The sequence below is a fragment of the Nyctereutes procyonoides genome, unplaced genomic scaffold, assembly GCF_905146905.1.
Source record: "Nyctereutes procyonoides isolate TBG_1078 unplaced genomic scaffold, NYPRO_anot_genome, whole genome shotgun sequence".
In the NCBI taxonomy this organism is placed as follows: domain Eukaryota; kingdom Metazoa; phylum Chordata; class Mammalia; order Carnivora; family Canidae; genus Nyctereutes; species Nyctereutes procyonoides.
Window position 1 is genome coordinate 107,542,258 of NW_026575125.1, and position 14,622 is coordinate 107,556,879.

Genomic DNA, 14,622 nt, shown 5'->3' on the forward strand with positions numbered 1-14,622 from the left:
CTCCCATTAGATTACTGAAAATGGTTGAGGAGAGGGAGTACATAGGAATGGCAGACAAAGAGCTGCCCAGCCAGGCCATTTTGGAGGAGTCTAGAAATAGTGCCCTTCTGCCAATTATTTTAAACATCAATGGGGTGTTTATTAGGTGTCAACCACAACGCTACGTACTGGAAAACAGACATGAATCTGCCCTAGTACCTTCCCTCCAAAGGCTCATCATGTGATAAGGGAAGCAGAGGATAATGAGATGACTGTCTCTCAATCTGCCCTACACTATCATAAGGGAACTCACAGGGAAGATGTGAAAGCACATATCTGAAGGAAGGCTTCCTGGAAGAGGCAGTGCCTGGGCTGTATTCGGCAGGAGTGACATGATGAAGAAAGGGTGTCATGGCATTCTGAGTAGAGAAAAGGGCATGTGCAAAGTAGTTCACTAAAGCTTGAAATTTAGTTGATAGGGGCACAGCCAGAGGGGTAAGCACAGGATGGGAGCTGAGAACATTGTGAGCCATTGCAGAGATCTGGAATTTTATCCTAAGAGCAACAGAACTCCATTGACAGTGGAATGGTATGATCAGATTTGTGCTGAGCTAGTAAATCAGATGAAAGAATACAGAAGGGTAAAAATTAGAGTTGATTATTACAAAAGTGTGGGGAAATACTTTTTGACAATAAACAACTTGGATGCAAGTATTTGACCTAAAAATATTTACCACGAAACCTATTTTTGATGGGAGTGAGCAGGTCACTGGTTCTGGGATGTGTATATGAGTAAATAAGAGATCTACATGTAGCCTATCATTTGGTGTTGACCAGATGGGGGCACTATTGTGAACTGGCTAGAATCTGGACTCTGATAATGATTCTGGGCTTCTGGGAGTCAGGCCAAAGGGCCTTCCGCCTGGCTTCTAAGCATCACTTCCCAAAGGGGCACATTCCCCAAACACATCTATACCTACCACAGGTTTCTGAGGTGGGTCTCATGAGATGCTAGGGGTCAGAATGGAAGTCAGATAAGGTAATTACATTTCAAGTTCAAATGAAGGAATTCAATTAATCACAGGGCCTAATTAAAACCTGCTATTAAGCCCAACGTGGTTTTGTTCGTTGGGATCTCTGTAGGAAAAAAACACCAAAACACTGGTGCATCAGGGGACATGCCCTGGGGCTCACACTTGAGCACCAAGAACAAGACAAAGTTTCTGCCCAAAGCCACCATGATTGGCCGAGCTTGCAATCCCAGAGTGACTGGCTGCGTTCTAGGCGGCAGAAGGTCTCATGCGTGTTCATGGATTTTTCTAGCAGCACTGTGTTGGGAGACCTAAAATTGGCATCTAAGTTTCAGAAAGAAAGTCCAGGCAGAGTCTCATTCAGGCTACTGGCCCCGTATGTGAACCAAATAGGAATAACTTTCACCTCAAGTCCCAGTTTCTATTATTCTATGAAAAATATCTTCTACTCCAACTATATTTACGTAAAACTCCAACTGGGAAACAGCAGAGTCTTAGGCATTTATAGATGTAGTAAGTTTCCTTTGCTGCCCTTCCTAAATCCATCCAAGGTTGATGGTAGGGTTAAGACGTGATAAACATCAAACACACAGTGCTACTTACTCTTCTATTTCCTTTCTTTGGTTCTCTATTCTCATGTGGCCGTTCCGAATTCCTACAAATGTGAACCCATACCTGTCAAAAACAACAAAAAGACCTTTGTGTATCTCTTAAGAACAATTAATTTTCCCTTGCCCTGGGGTTCTGCATACTTGGTTTACTGTTTATTCTCTCTTATGTGGAACAAAATCTCAGTCTATAACTAGACTTGCCTTTAATGGCTGAGAGGGTAGCAAAGAGGAAGTGGAAGCCTAGTCACGACTTGTGATCAAGAGGCAATTTGTAATTCCAATTCCGTAGCAAACATATTGGGTGACCTTTTAACCACTTAATCATCTCAGGCCTCAAGGGTAGAACAGGACTGTCAGTAACAAAATGACGTCGAAATTGCTGAGAGCACTTCAGAAATAACATGTGTTGTGCAAAAAGTGGCCACGGTTATATAATTTGCAAAATCCGATATGAACATTTGGACTTCTGGTTGGCATGCATAAATAGTCATGCAAGTTACATCTATGCATTGCCGTTTCCTTTTTGGTCTTAATTGGTTAGGTTTGAGGAATTTTTCACAAACTTTCAGATAAAGCAGTTCGGCCTTTTATTAAAGAATATTTATAAGATAAGGTTATTGAAGCAAACAGAGAAAAGGCAACCCTGGTTCTCCAGTGTTTTCACTTTCTCAGAAGTAAAAGTGCATATTTTTTTTAACTCTTCAAAAATGCAAATGTATTTCTCTATAATATATCTCGGGGTTGATAAAACAGCCTTATTGAAGTATGACTGACATGCCAAGAACTAAACATATTTCATGTGTGCAATTTGAGAAGCCTGGACACATGCGAACAGCCATGAGGTCACTGCCACAAGCAAGGGAAGAGACATATCCCACACCTCTCAAAGCTTCTCTGTGTCCCACTGGTGTTCTGTTTGCGGTACAGAACTTGCTTACCATAAGATCTATCCTCTTAACAAATTTTGAAGGGCAAAAAAGTGTGTTAACTACCGCTACAACGCTGTATAGTAGATCTCTTCAATTTATTCACATAGCATAACAGAAATGCTTACTTTTTAGCTCCTTTCACCAAAGCAATTTCATCTGGTGAAGAGGACACGTAAGTTAATTTGGCTGATTCTGTAGGTCCATCAACAGCATCATTTGTTTTAATTTCTACAGTATGACATAAACACAAGGCACGCAGAAAGAGCTCTTCTCGGTTCTGTTGAACAGTAACAGAAAAATGACTCAATTATTTTCCCTTTGATCACTTGGTAGTCAGCAAACAGAGAAAAGGTATTAATGTGAGAAAATGTTATAACCTCCAGCAAGCTGAGTAGCAGAAAGTTCTAAATCCCTAGTACTCAAATGAGCTATATATCCTCCCTTGTACCTACCGGCAACCCTGGTTCTCAGCTAACATACCCTAGGGGCTGTGTTAACTCATTCAGGCTACTGTAGTGCCACCTAATACTAAATCAGTGAATTCTTTATGGCCTAAAAGAGTTCATTCAGGATCTAATTCAAAATCTGGCAATGGCTCAGGTGCAGGGAGACTTGGGTTCATTTAACGTTTAGACACTCCTGGGATTCGAGTGATCTGAAAAGACTTCATTCTTGGAGCAGCACATTATTTTCAAAGACAAAGCATAAAGAATTATGATCATATGGACAGGCCAATGAAATTTTTACCCAAAAGCCATTTCTCCCAATCTTCCCTATTTATACATTCTACTTATTTGCAATTTCCAGAGGTGTTAGTGAAACCAGAAAGTAGAAGTCAAAAGAATGAGTAGTCATTCCCAAGTCTATGTCATGCATTTGGATTCTTCTTTTCTACTACATGAAGATAACACATGCACACATAGATTGATTTTTCAAAGTAAAATGGTAATTCAGAAAATGCCACCTTATCTGCTTTGTCAAAATATGTTAAGGGTCCATCAGTTTCAGAGAGTCCATCAGCCTCCTGAGCTACTCCTTTATACTTGTGCCCATCTATGCAGCACTCAATGAATTCCATGCTATTTTCCGTGAGTGTTCCGGTCTTGTCCGTAAATATATAATCCACCTAAAAACAAGGACACAAACATAGGCAGATTTATTTCCTTCAGTGAGATTCATTTTTCATTCAGCTGTAAGGCAGGGCTCTTTTCTTACCCACAGCAAAGCACTCTTTCTCAGACTTCTCATCACATGTCAGGTAATTACAAGAGCAATCTTATGAAAAGAGTGGGAAATGAACAAGTATTTTTTTTAATTTTTAAAAAAGATTTTAATTTTAGGTAAATACCACACCACATATAGGGTTCAGACTTGGCCCCAAACTCGAGAGTTGCATGCTCTGCCGACTGAGCCAGCCAGGTGCTCCTAGTTTTTTAAAAAGGCACTGAAATAGTAATAACACACGTCCAAGGTAGACGCATTCAAATACAGAAGATTAAGAGAAAAGAAAAATGTGGCTATTTTATCAAACTAAGAAACTTTTAATTTATTACTTACCTGTTTTGATGTAGAGGTTCTAAAATAAACCTCAATTTTTCAAGTGGGAAATAAGAATATACCAACCACTTATTTACATACATACACACAATATTTTGGGTTTTTTTTTGCAGGGAAGAACATCTGATTTTCCATAATTGATTTTATTCTAAATTTTTATTTATTTATTCATAAGAGACACAGAAAGAGAGAGGGAGGGAGGCAGAGACATAGGCAGAGGGAGAAGCAGGCTCCATGCAGGGAGCCCAACGTGGGACTCGATCCCAGGTCCCCAGGATCATGCCCTGGGCTGAAGGCGGCGCTAAACCACTGAGCCACCCGGGCTGCCCACACACACAATATTTGACAGGAACTTAAATTAACTGGGATATAACAAAACTTTTCCTTGAAAAGTAAAATTTCCTACGAATACACTGGATTGAAGTAAAATGTACTGTTATATAATGCAGACAGAACCCCAGAATACAAAAATAATAATCAAGGAAAATAATAATGTTATCAGTTACTTAATTAGGAGACAGAGTAAGTCTATAATGTTCAAAAACATAATTGAAGTTTCTTTCCATATACTATGTATATTCTTAGATACTCCTGAAAAAAAGTTCCCAAGTTAAAAAACATCCAGAATTTATAACAACAGGTTAAAGTATAATATAAGCAAGAGTATAATATGAGCACATACTTTCATAAATAATGGAAAAAATAAGCTATGAAATAAATTCTCCATGCAAAATAAACCATTTTGAGCATTTCCATTTTATCTCAGTTTTTATCTCTTCTATTTATAACATCTGGCTTTTGGAAACCCACAATTTTATCTTCCTTTTTGGCAATTTATGCTTAAATAGTTAAAATTATGGGCTGACAGGAACAAGCATAAGCACAAGATTAAGGTTTTCATTATGTAAGAGAGAAAGAGATGAACTCCAGCAGTACTTGCTTTCTAATTATTTTTCAAAGCTTTTCACGGTAGCAGCACTGGCACAAATATAGCATTTCAATCTTCCTTTTTTTGCTCTGTTAGCCAGCCAAGTTTGAATTCTCTCTTTAAATTAATCCAAGTGGTATTATTCCTGTATCATCTAGATTTTTCCAGTTAAAATAAAACTGTGGGGCTGTTTTCCTGATCAAAATTATTTACCTTCATTCTCCCCTGAAGGTGGTCCTGGATTACTACACCTCCTACACTTGGAGGAGCATTTCCCTATCTAGAAATCTTTTATAAATGTCAAAGGTGGTGGTTTAAAAATATATACAGTGCAACTGTTTCCCTATATATAACATTTTGTGCAGTATGGATCTGCATACAATAAATCTTACAGGTACAGGCCACCAAACTATACCCTAGCACAGTAATTATCAAATCATAGCGTGCATCACACTCACTTGGAGAACTTGCTAAAACCTCAAATCTCTGGCCTCTATTCCCCAGTTTCTGATTCAGCAGCTCTGGGGCAGGGCTAGGTAATGTGCATTTCTAATAAGTGCCCTATATTTGACAGAAGGAGGAAGAGAAGGTCAGCTGTTACTAAAGAGTATTCTCATATTTGAAGGAGAAGGGCTAAAGAGTGAGAGGCTGCTGCTTGCCTGACTCTCAACAGGCTAGTGGTGGGTTTTGAGCCTACTGGAAAGGCTCTTTCTCTATTAGCAAACTCAAACCCATCATTTCATGGATGCAAAGCCTAAAGTCAGACAGCTATTCTAGGGTAAAAAGAGCCCTGAACTAAAGGTTCATGAATGCATGGAAATGCCTATTTTGTAGGTCAAAAATTTTCATATCGTTCAACCTAATAGAACATGTGGGTTGGTGTCTTGGCTTCACCACCTACTAACTCTGTTACCTTGAAAAATTCTCATCTCTGTAAACTTTAAATATTAACCTTAATTGACCAGGCCTGCTGCACAAGGCTGTAAAGTCTGGAAAATAAAGCACAATAATAAATGTTTATAAACAATAAGGTATCATATAGATGCTGTCATTGCTGTTGATATGACCAAAATCACACAGTAGTGGACTCTTTCCATCATTTCACATGCCCTACTTTTCTGATCAATTATGATCACATTGCCATAGTTAGGCACAACATGTGCGTTCCTTAACTGAACGGTGATCAACTTGAGGGTTTCTTATTTATTCTCATTTACTCTGTAGTAATAATCTCATTCTTAATAACATATTCTTCATATACAGGTTAAGTTCAATACATAACAGCTGGACTGAATTCCTAGAATCAGAGTGTATACCCAGACACACCATTAGGCATAGCTGAAAGACTTGAAGGGGATACAGGCAGGAGGCTACCCCAAAAAAGCCTCAAGATGAGCTGAAACCATTTGGTTGCCTAAAAGACTGATGCTTGATCATCAAGGACTCCATTCTTTTCCAAGTGAACTGAGAAGTCTACTTCTTTTTTTTAAGATAGATTGATTGAGACAGAGAGAGAGAGAGACAGACAGACAGACAGAACGAATGGGAGGGGCAGAGGGAGAGGGAGAGAGAATCTCAAGCAGACTTCATGCTAGGCACAGAGCCCAACATGGGTCTCAATCTCACAACCTGAGCCAAAACCAAGAGTCAGTTGCTCAACCGACTGCTCAGGCACTCCCACTTCTTTTTTGTTTCTCAAGTCAAACACTGTCCTTACAAAGCTTTATGTTTTTTAAATATCAGCATGGGTCATTTTTTTGTAAGTATGTTCCACACCCAGCATGGAGCCCACATGGGGCCTAAACCCATGACCTTGAGATCAAGACCTGAGCCAAGACCAAGGGTCGGATGCTCAAAACTGACTGAGACATCCAGGCACCACTCAATGTGGGTCATTTTACAAGACATTAAGCAAGTATCTGCAATGGTATTGATGGGAACTAACTGACACTACTTTTTGTAACATAAAAAGTCCTACGGATCTGAAATTATGACTCATCAAGGAGGAAAACTGGTTACACTTAATTTTGTGTGTACTGGTCCATTGAATGCTAAACGGCCTAGGAAACTATTTCAAGACTTCTTTGCATTTTCATTCAGGTAGTTTCCTCACATATAAGCTGATAATGAAGGCAAGTTGTTTTTATACCATATAAACTAAAGTGGTGGCCTGGCTATTAAGTAAGTGATTTGACTAAATGACAATCACACCCAGCAAGGCAGGTTTTGGTAAGGGAAAGAAGTGGTGGCTGAAATGAAAATTTTAGTTTCTTTTCACTGATCAAATTTACCAGATCATTACCCAAGACACTACTTTACTTTGTGCAGTGTGGATACAGCCTGGATGATAGAAACAAGATTACATTCCAATAGGTGACATGGAATTTGCTGAGGTGGGGACCTGAAAGACAAAAGCATCTCATTTAGTGGCACCTGGCCTGGATATCCCGCCTGCCTCTACTGAGCATTAGGAGCCACATGCAGAATGACGGCCATTCCATCTGCAGTGTCCTGGGGCTATTGCCACATTCATCCCTTGATAGGTGAATCCAAGAGCCAAGCACTGGATCTAAGAATAGGCAAGATTTCCTCAACTAAATCACCTGGGAAAGTTCACCAGAGGGGGCTTGTAACTCAATTTTTGTTTTCATGCAACAATGTCACAGATGGATATTTTTATTGGGACTCAAGTCCTTCTATTCAGACAGTTCTGTTCCTGGATAAAAACCTCTGGTTTCAAAAGGGTAAGTAAGGTGAGCTGTGGCAGCTGAAGTCACCTTCAAAAGAATCTTCTGGGAACAATATCTAAGGGAAAAAGCATTTGTTCATTCATGTCTTGTTCTATCCTCAGTGACTCAGTATCTCTGTGGGATGCAGATTCCACAGTCTGGGATGCTGGAGTCCTGCAGTCAGTTCTCCACAAAATGATATCTGGAGTGTCCTTTCACCCTTGTGACTGTACTTGTTAAGATGGTGCCTGGGTCCAGGAAGACTGGGTAAAGAACAGAAGGAGTGAGGGCAGTGAGGCAGGGGGCTGCATTCAGGAAGACAGTTGTGAGGCGTATATGCAACTCGGCACCATTTCAGACAAGTGTGAGGCCCTGGTCCAGCCGCACAGTTCCATTCACTGCATTTGCATCTCCCAGTCATAGAAATGACATTTCCACAGCCTTGACATTCTAAATACCATGAGAATTAAAGGAGAGCCAAGAAATTCCCTCAGCTTGTGAAGATCATTACACGACACACAGTAAATTCAGACAAAGGGAGAAACTTTCTCAATACCGGTAAGTCATCATGTGAAGAATTACAGCAAGACTGCACTGCACTGCAAAACAAACGCACCTGGGATAGAAATGAGGCCACAGCCTGGGCTGCACTGGTATTATGAAGCAAAAAAGCATTTTCAGGAGTACATGCCCTCACACTGTGCCTTCGTTTAGATTCCTGCCCTCGAATAAACAACCCTGCTTTTGCTAGGAACGTCTCCTGTCTGATCAGAAATGTACCAAGAAAATGTCAATAGGACAACTCTGGTCAAATTTGTTTATGGAACAAAATGCACTTATAAAATAGTTTTATTTATTACCCCATCATCTAGCACCAAATGGTAACAGATGGTGATGGAGACTAATAACTACATGTATGTGTTCCAAAGCAATAACCTATAATCTGGGCAGTCTGGGTGGCTCAGTGGTTTAGCACCACCTTCGTTCAGCCCAGGGCCTGATCCTGGAGGCCTGGGATCGAGTCCCACGGCGGGCTCCCTGCATGGAGTCTGCTTCTCCCTCTGCCTGTGTCTCTGCCTCTCTCTCTCTCTCTCTCTCTCTCTCTCTCTCTCTGTGTGTGTGTTTCATGAATAAGTGAATAAAAGCTTTAAAAAAAACAACTATAATCTAACTACATCGCCAGGTGAGTTTTAAAGAAAATTTCTGTAACATTTAATTGAATATATATCGGGATACACCTCAAAAATGTCAGCAAAATAATTAATGTTTCAGCTATGAGAACACTGCTTGTCTTCATTACACGCCTGCATAAAGGAATATTTGAATCACATTTTTTTTTTAGATTTTTTTCCATTTCTTTGACAGAGTGAGCAAGAGCATAAGCTGGGGGAGAGGCAGAGGCAGAGGGAGAAGCAAGCTTCACACTGAGCAGGGAGCCCGACGTGTGGCTCGATCCCAGGACCCAAGCCAAAGGCTAACACTTAACTGATTGACCCACCCAGGCACCCCTGAATCCCATTTCCAAATGTGAAATTGTCACATAAATTGGTAATCCAGAGTACAAGAAGAGATACTTTCATTATATTAACTTAAGTAAAAATGCATTCTAACCTGACCAAGTTCTTCATTAAGGTCTGATGTGTTAACCAGGGCTCCTTCATGAATTTCTTCATCATAAAAGTCCTTATCCCATGAAATGAAGAAGGAGCCCAAGAATTTCTGCATTTCTACTGTGACATACATGGATACAGGAATAATAAAGTTGAACAGAACCATAAACGACAGGAAGTCAGTGAACATTTTCAAAACCTGAAACAAAAGAAATAGTTCATGCTGATTAGATGCACAGTTCTATCAAACAAGTACAAAATAAAGAATTAACTTTTTTTATTTCAATGCCAAAAGCACTGCTGTTGCTACAAAGAAAACTTCCTAATGATATTATACCGTTGGCCAAAATTCTTATCACAGTACACGAAAAGAACATTTAAAAACACCCTCAACACAAGCTCATATATAGTCATGTGTCAGTGATTCTTGCTCAGTTGTTTTTTTTTAATTAATTAATTATTTATTTATTTATGATAGAGAGAGAGAGGGAGAGAGGGGGGCCGAGACACAGGCAGAGGGAGAAGCAGGCTCCATGCACCAGGAGCCCGACGTGGGACTCGATCCCGGGTCTCCAGGATCGCGCCCTGGGCCAAAGGCAGGCACCAAACTGCTGCACCACCCAGGGATCCCTTGCTCAGTTGTTTAAAACTCTTAACTAAAGAGCTAAAAATAAGCACAGGTGCCTAAAGTAAAAGAAAAAAAATACTATAAAACTTCTTATGTATCTAATAGCTTAGGGCTACCATACAACCAAGAGAAAACCAGGAAGTTAGCAAAAGGTATCATTATCAGAGCAACATTTCAATAAAGGGTGGCCTTGGTCACAAAATGCTAGTTAAAATTTTTAACAAGAGTTAAAAGTTTCAGCATAAAACTGATTACCTTCAAAGTTTCCCGCTCTTTTTGAGTCTTTTGATTATACCACGGTTCATCATTATAGGGAGTACTTTGCCAAACATACTTTAGAGTAGTGCATACTGCAGCTTTGGTCAGTAAGATAAATAAATACACGATCAGGAAGGCATTAATGGATCTGAAAAATAGGATATTATGGATTTAAAAGCTATACAATTATTTAAAATATCAACCACATATAAATTAAACTGTTCAGTTTCCTCAAGCTTCTCCTGTGTACAATGTGTAACCACAGCACAAGCCTGTATGTATGAACCTCAGTTATCACTGCAGAAGCATTATTCTCAGGTGATGAAGTAGAAAAGCTAGCCCTGACTGGTTTGTTGGTCACCAATGCTCCCCAAAGTGCAGGGGCTGACTAGCTTCACACACTTTCTTTTAAAATAATAAGGTTCCCAAAAAGCGACTGGAAACACACATGCATACACAGTACCTACACCTCAACCCTTACAGAAAGAGTAGGTTGTTTCCATTTCCCAAAATCCTAAGGTTTTGCAGTAGAGGGTGGGGGAGCAAATGTGAAATCCTCAAATCTAGTATGGATTCTTTGAATCTGAAAGGCTGTCACTGACACATGGATATCCATGGTAACAAGACAGTGAGGTCCATGCCATAGCAATTGGCTAGATCTAGCAGGAGACTATTATCTATGTTGTTGAACTTCCTTACACACAGCCACCAGAGGAACCCAAACCATTATCCAGCAGCAAAAGGGAATAAATTTATATTTCAACTAAACTTTGCCCCTGAATAGCTACACAAGCTTAGGTAAGTCACTTATCTCGGACACCATTTCTTCATCTGTGAAGCAGACAGGCTAATACGAATTACTCTGCGGAGCTGCTCAGAGGATTAAACCAAACCAGACATACAAATCACTGAGCACAATTCTGGAACATAAAAAGTGCTCAGTGTGGTAGCTGCTATTATAATTGATGTTGTTTTTTGTGCTGGCTGTTATTCGGAATTACTAAAAAGTAACTATATCACAGTTCAAACCCTACTAAAAAAATTGTGGTGCATGCTAACTTTTCAACAGCAGAACGTTTCTGAGATTTCCCTTGGTAGTTCAGAGCCATTTTGGTTTCCATCCCAGTGTAAACAGCAACTCCTAAGGAATAAAAGAATACAATGAAAACTAGGTTACAAGTCTGCCAACCACCTCCCCAGCAAGTTGGATCTATTCATTTTTTCCATCTATAGAAGTAGGCATTCTAAACCTTAGTCTAGTCACCAGGTGACATATCATTTATAAGATCATTTTAATTCTACATACTATATTTGTCATACTTAAAGTAAGCTTGTTTACCATCTTATAAATGCCTACCACCTAAAAATAGGCTTAGACTGAGTGGCAGTTATCTGCAATGTCCAATTTTTAACATGCACTATTTATGCACAGGCTTTACAAAGCATATTTCTGATAAATAAATCTTAAAAATGATTCACCATATATCTTCTTCGTATTTTTTAGTGTAGCTCCTTTCAACAAGAGATTTTCAGGTCCCAAAGACCTAAATAAAAAAAATGAACACAGCTTATCCAAACAGCCCAATAAATACAGCATCATCAACTCTGGGGACCTATTTTGCCCTAACACACATCTATCTCCCAGGGGTTCAGAATGTATCTTTCCACTTCTATCCTATGCTTCCTCCACAGGATGAGCTGAAAGAGCTTTCCCTCTGAATCGACTTGAGGGTACAGCACAGATGGAAAGCAGAGCATGGGAGCAGCCAGCAACACACAGAGGTAACGAGGTGCACACAGAGAGAAAAGGATTCTGAGTCCCAGAGAGTGAGAAACAGGAAGAAAAGGTGACAAATAAAAGACTGGGAAAGCAACCGTGAAGGTGGGAAAGCCACACTGACATATTTAGAGAGTAAACCCATCTTTTGGGCAGTCATTGGGCATCTGGCATTTAAATTCCTTTTGAGCATGGCTATAAAGGGCAAGTGGGAAAATCGAGGTAATTAACTGGATGATAGAAGAGGGAAGAAAACATCCCTTTTTATATAAATTGCTTTATTATAAATGATTAGCTTTTCATTTTACTTCAGTCTACGTAATTCTCTCAGCTTTTACTCTACCACCTTAGCCCTCAATTACTCTCCATTAGCCACCGTTCTCCAGGTATGCTTCCAGTAGAGTCTGTCACTGTACAACCAGGACCAAAGAGCACAGAGCCCAGAACAGATCTGGGAGCGTGAGCCCAAGTGCCTGGAGCGCTGTGATTCTGGAAACCCTCAGCATCACTTCCATCCACACTCAGAGGCCCTATCAATCCCAAGGTTAGTTACTTAAGACTCACTACTGGGATACCAGCTAGTTATCTGATAGTTAATCCAGGTTTATTCACCTTTACATCCCTTTCTATAAAGAACAGTACTGGGGTATTTAATGGGCTTTAAAGGGATATATACCCGCCTCCTCCAGGAAAGGGCAGATTGAAGGAACAACAAACTAACCTGGCATCGGCCTCCAGACTATTACTATAGATACTGATTCGCCCAACAAACCTGCGAAACAGAACATAATGGCAAATGTGTCTTCCTTATCAAGGTAAAATCTATATGCCACAAAAATGGGAATGAATCAAAATACAAATCATATCAAAGATTTAAGACTGAATGAACTACAAAAAGCTATTATGTTTCTGAAGGGGGGAGGAGAGTTATGCTGAAGAGGCATGACATTTTCATATGATTTTTAAAATAATATTATGGATTATAAGAAATAAAAATTTTCAATCGATTTTTAAACTCTAGTGGGCATTGTGCATGCACACAACATCCCTGTTCATGTATATGTTATATAAATAATTAACCTCTATTTTAGATTCATATGAAGAAAGGTTTCTGGTGCTAAAACACTACTTTCAAAACCCTTAGTTCAGTGGTTCTTTCACTTGTATATGCATCAGACTTGCTGGAGTGCTTATTAAACTGGGGGTTTCTGAGCCCCATCCCCAAGCTTATGGTTCAGGTGAGAATTTGCATTTCCAACAAGTTCCCAGTGGATGCTGCTGTTGACCCAAGATCACCCTTTGAGAACCACCGCATTAGTCTTAGAAAGCAAACATTTGATTGCCATCTTGGAAATTTCCAGCCTGTGTCTTTCAGCTGGTCTCAATACTGAGCTTGATCTGATCACGTAATATGGCTGGGCACATGATAATCTTGGTTCTCAAAAATGCGGCAAAAAGGCCTAACTTTCCTTAACAAGAGAGTTGTATTTTATAATTTGCATTATCATTGTTTTTCAGAAAAGCTGAACCATTATTATTAGATACATTAAGTATGATGATCTGCTCATTTAATCACCACATAATTTCCATTGTGCCAGTACTGTGGTAGGTGCTGGAGACACATTAGTAAGCCAGAAAGATATATTCCTTCCACTAAAGGCAAACAGGTTAACAGGCAAGTACAGTGTCACCACGAGGGTGGTAGAAGTACAGGTATTCTGAAGACATGAAGCAAGGGCACTCAATCTAGTCCAGAGAAATCAGGAATAACCTTCCTTGCCCTAAAATTCTCCTTTGAAAAATTTAGGAGTTGCCATATAAACACGCAAAAATGTGTATTACACTCTAACACGGGCAGAATTAGTCACTCCTTTTTCTGTGATTCCATGGGCCTTTTATTCTATTAGCCTAGCTCTAATATATATTTTAACTGCCTTGCAAACTCTGAGCTCCTTGAAGGCAGGGAACAGCTGTTTTGTTTTATGGTCCCACTTCCTCCTATCAAGGTGGATACAGAAGGAAGGAAAGAGGAATGATGGGAAGCAGGGAAGGCATTGTTCTCATAGTAGGAACAAACACTTTGTTTTTCCACTACTGTGCGTTGGTGTTAAGCCACATCCAACCATTTGGTCTCCCGTTATGACCAACAGTATTCATTAACAAGATGCCTGGCATGGGTAATTGATGCCATCTGTAACAGGGCATAGAATGAGATTAATTGGCCCACGCGGGGATAAAACTTGTTACTCTACCCTCATTAACAGCATGCTCTAATCAACCAAACTAACCAGTCTTAAAAATCAAATGCCAAATTTTTGACAACCCACAATGACTGTTAATCAGCAAATCTACTCCAGAAAGCCTAAGTATAGTAAAATAGAGGAAATTACATGATTTCATGGCTCCCTCACTTAACTGTTTACTGTAGACAAAAAACCAGCCTATTTGCAATACTCAGTTCATCATGATCATCATAAAAAAGGATAGTGCATGGCCCCCATATCCCCTTCCTTCTCTCTCATATCCTCATGTGGGATGATACACACAGTGGTTTATTTTTGTCTTAATGAACTCTGATTAATGCA

At 39.7% G+C, this 14,622-nt stretch overlaps 1 protein-coding gene across 4 annotated transcripts in view; it reads right to left on the reverse strand.

The window, feature by feature from the left end:
- The window catches only part of ATP11C (ATPase phospholipid transporting 11C), a 182,319-nt gene that overhangs the window by 55,911 nt on the left and 111,786 nt on the right, over positions 1-14,622 (reverse strand). For 3 of the 4 annotated variants that reach the window (XM_055337931.1, XM_055337930.1, XM_055337933.1), the window contains exons 8-15: positions 12,759-12,809; positions 11,740-11,804; positions 11,320-11,401; positions 10,258-10,408; positions 9,376-9,573; positions 3,515-3,676; positions 2,676-2,827; positions 1,614-1,685 (exon numbers count right to left, since the gene is read on the reverse strand). In XM_055337931.1, coding sequence (XP_055193906.1) covers positions 1,614-1,685; positions 2,676-2,827; positions 3,515-3,676; positions 9,376-9,573; positions 10,258-10,408; positions 11,320-11,401; positions 11,740-11,804; positions 12,759-12,809 — 933 coding nt within the window. The remainder of the gene's footprint in view (positions 1-1,613; positions 1,686-2,675; positions 2,828-3,514; positions 3,677-9,375; positions 9,574-10,257; positions 10,409-11,319; positions 11,402-11,739; positions 11,805-12,758; positions 12,810-14,622) is intronic. The other variant, XM_055337932.1, reaches the window with a different exon arrangement.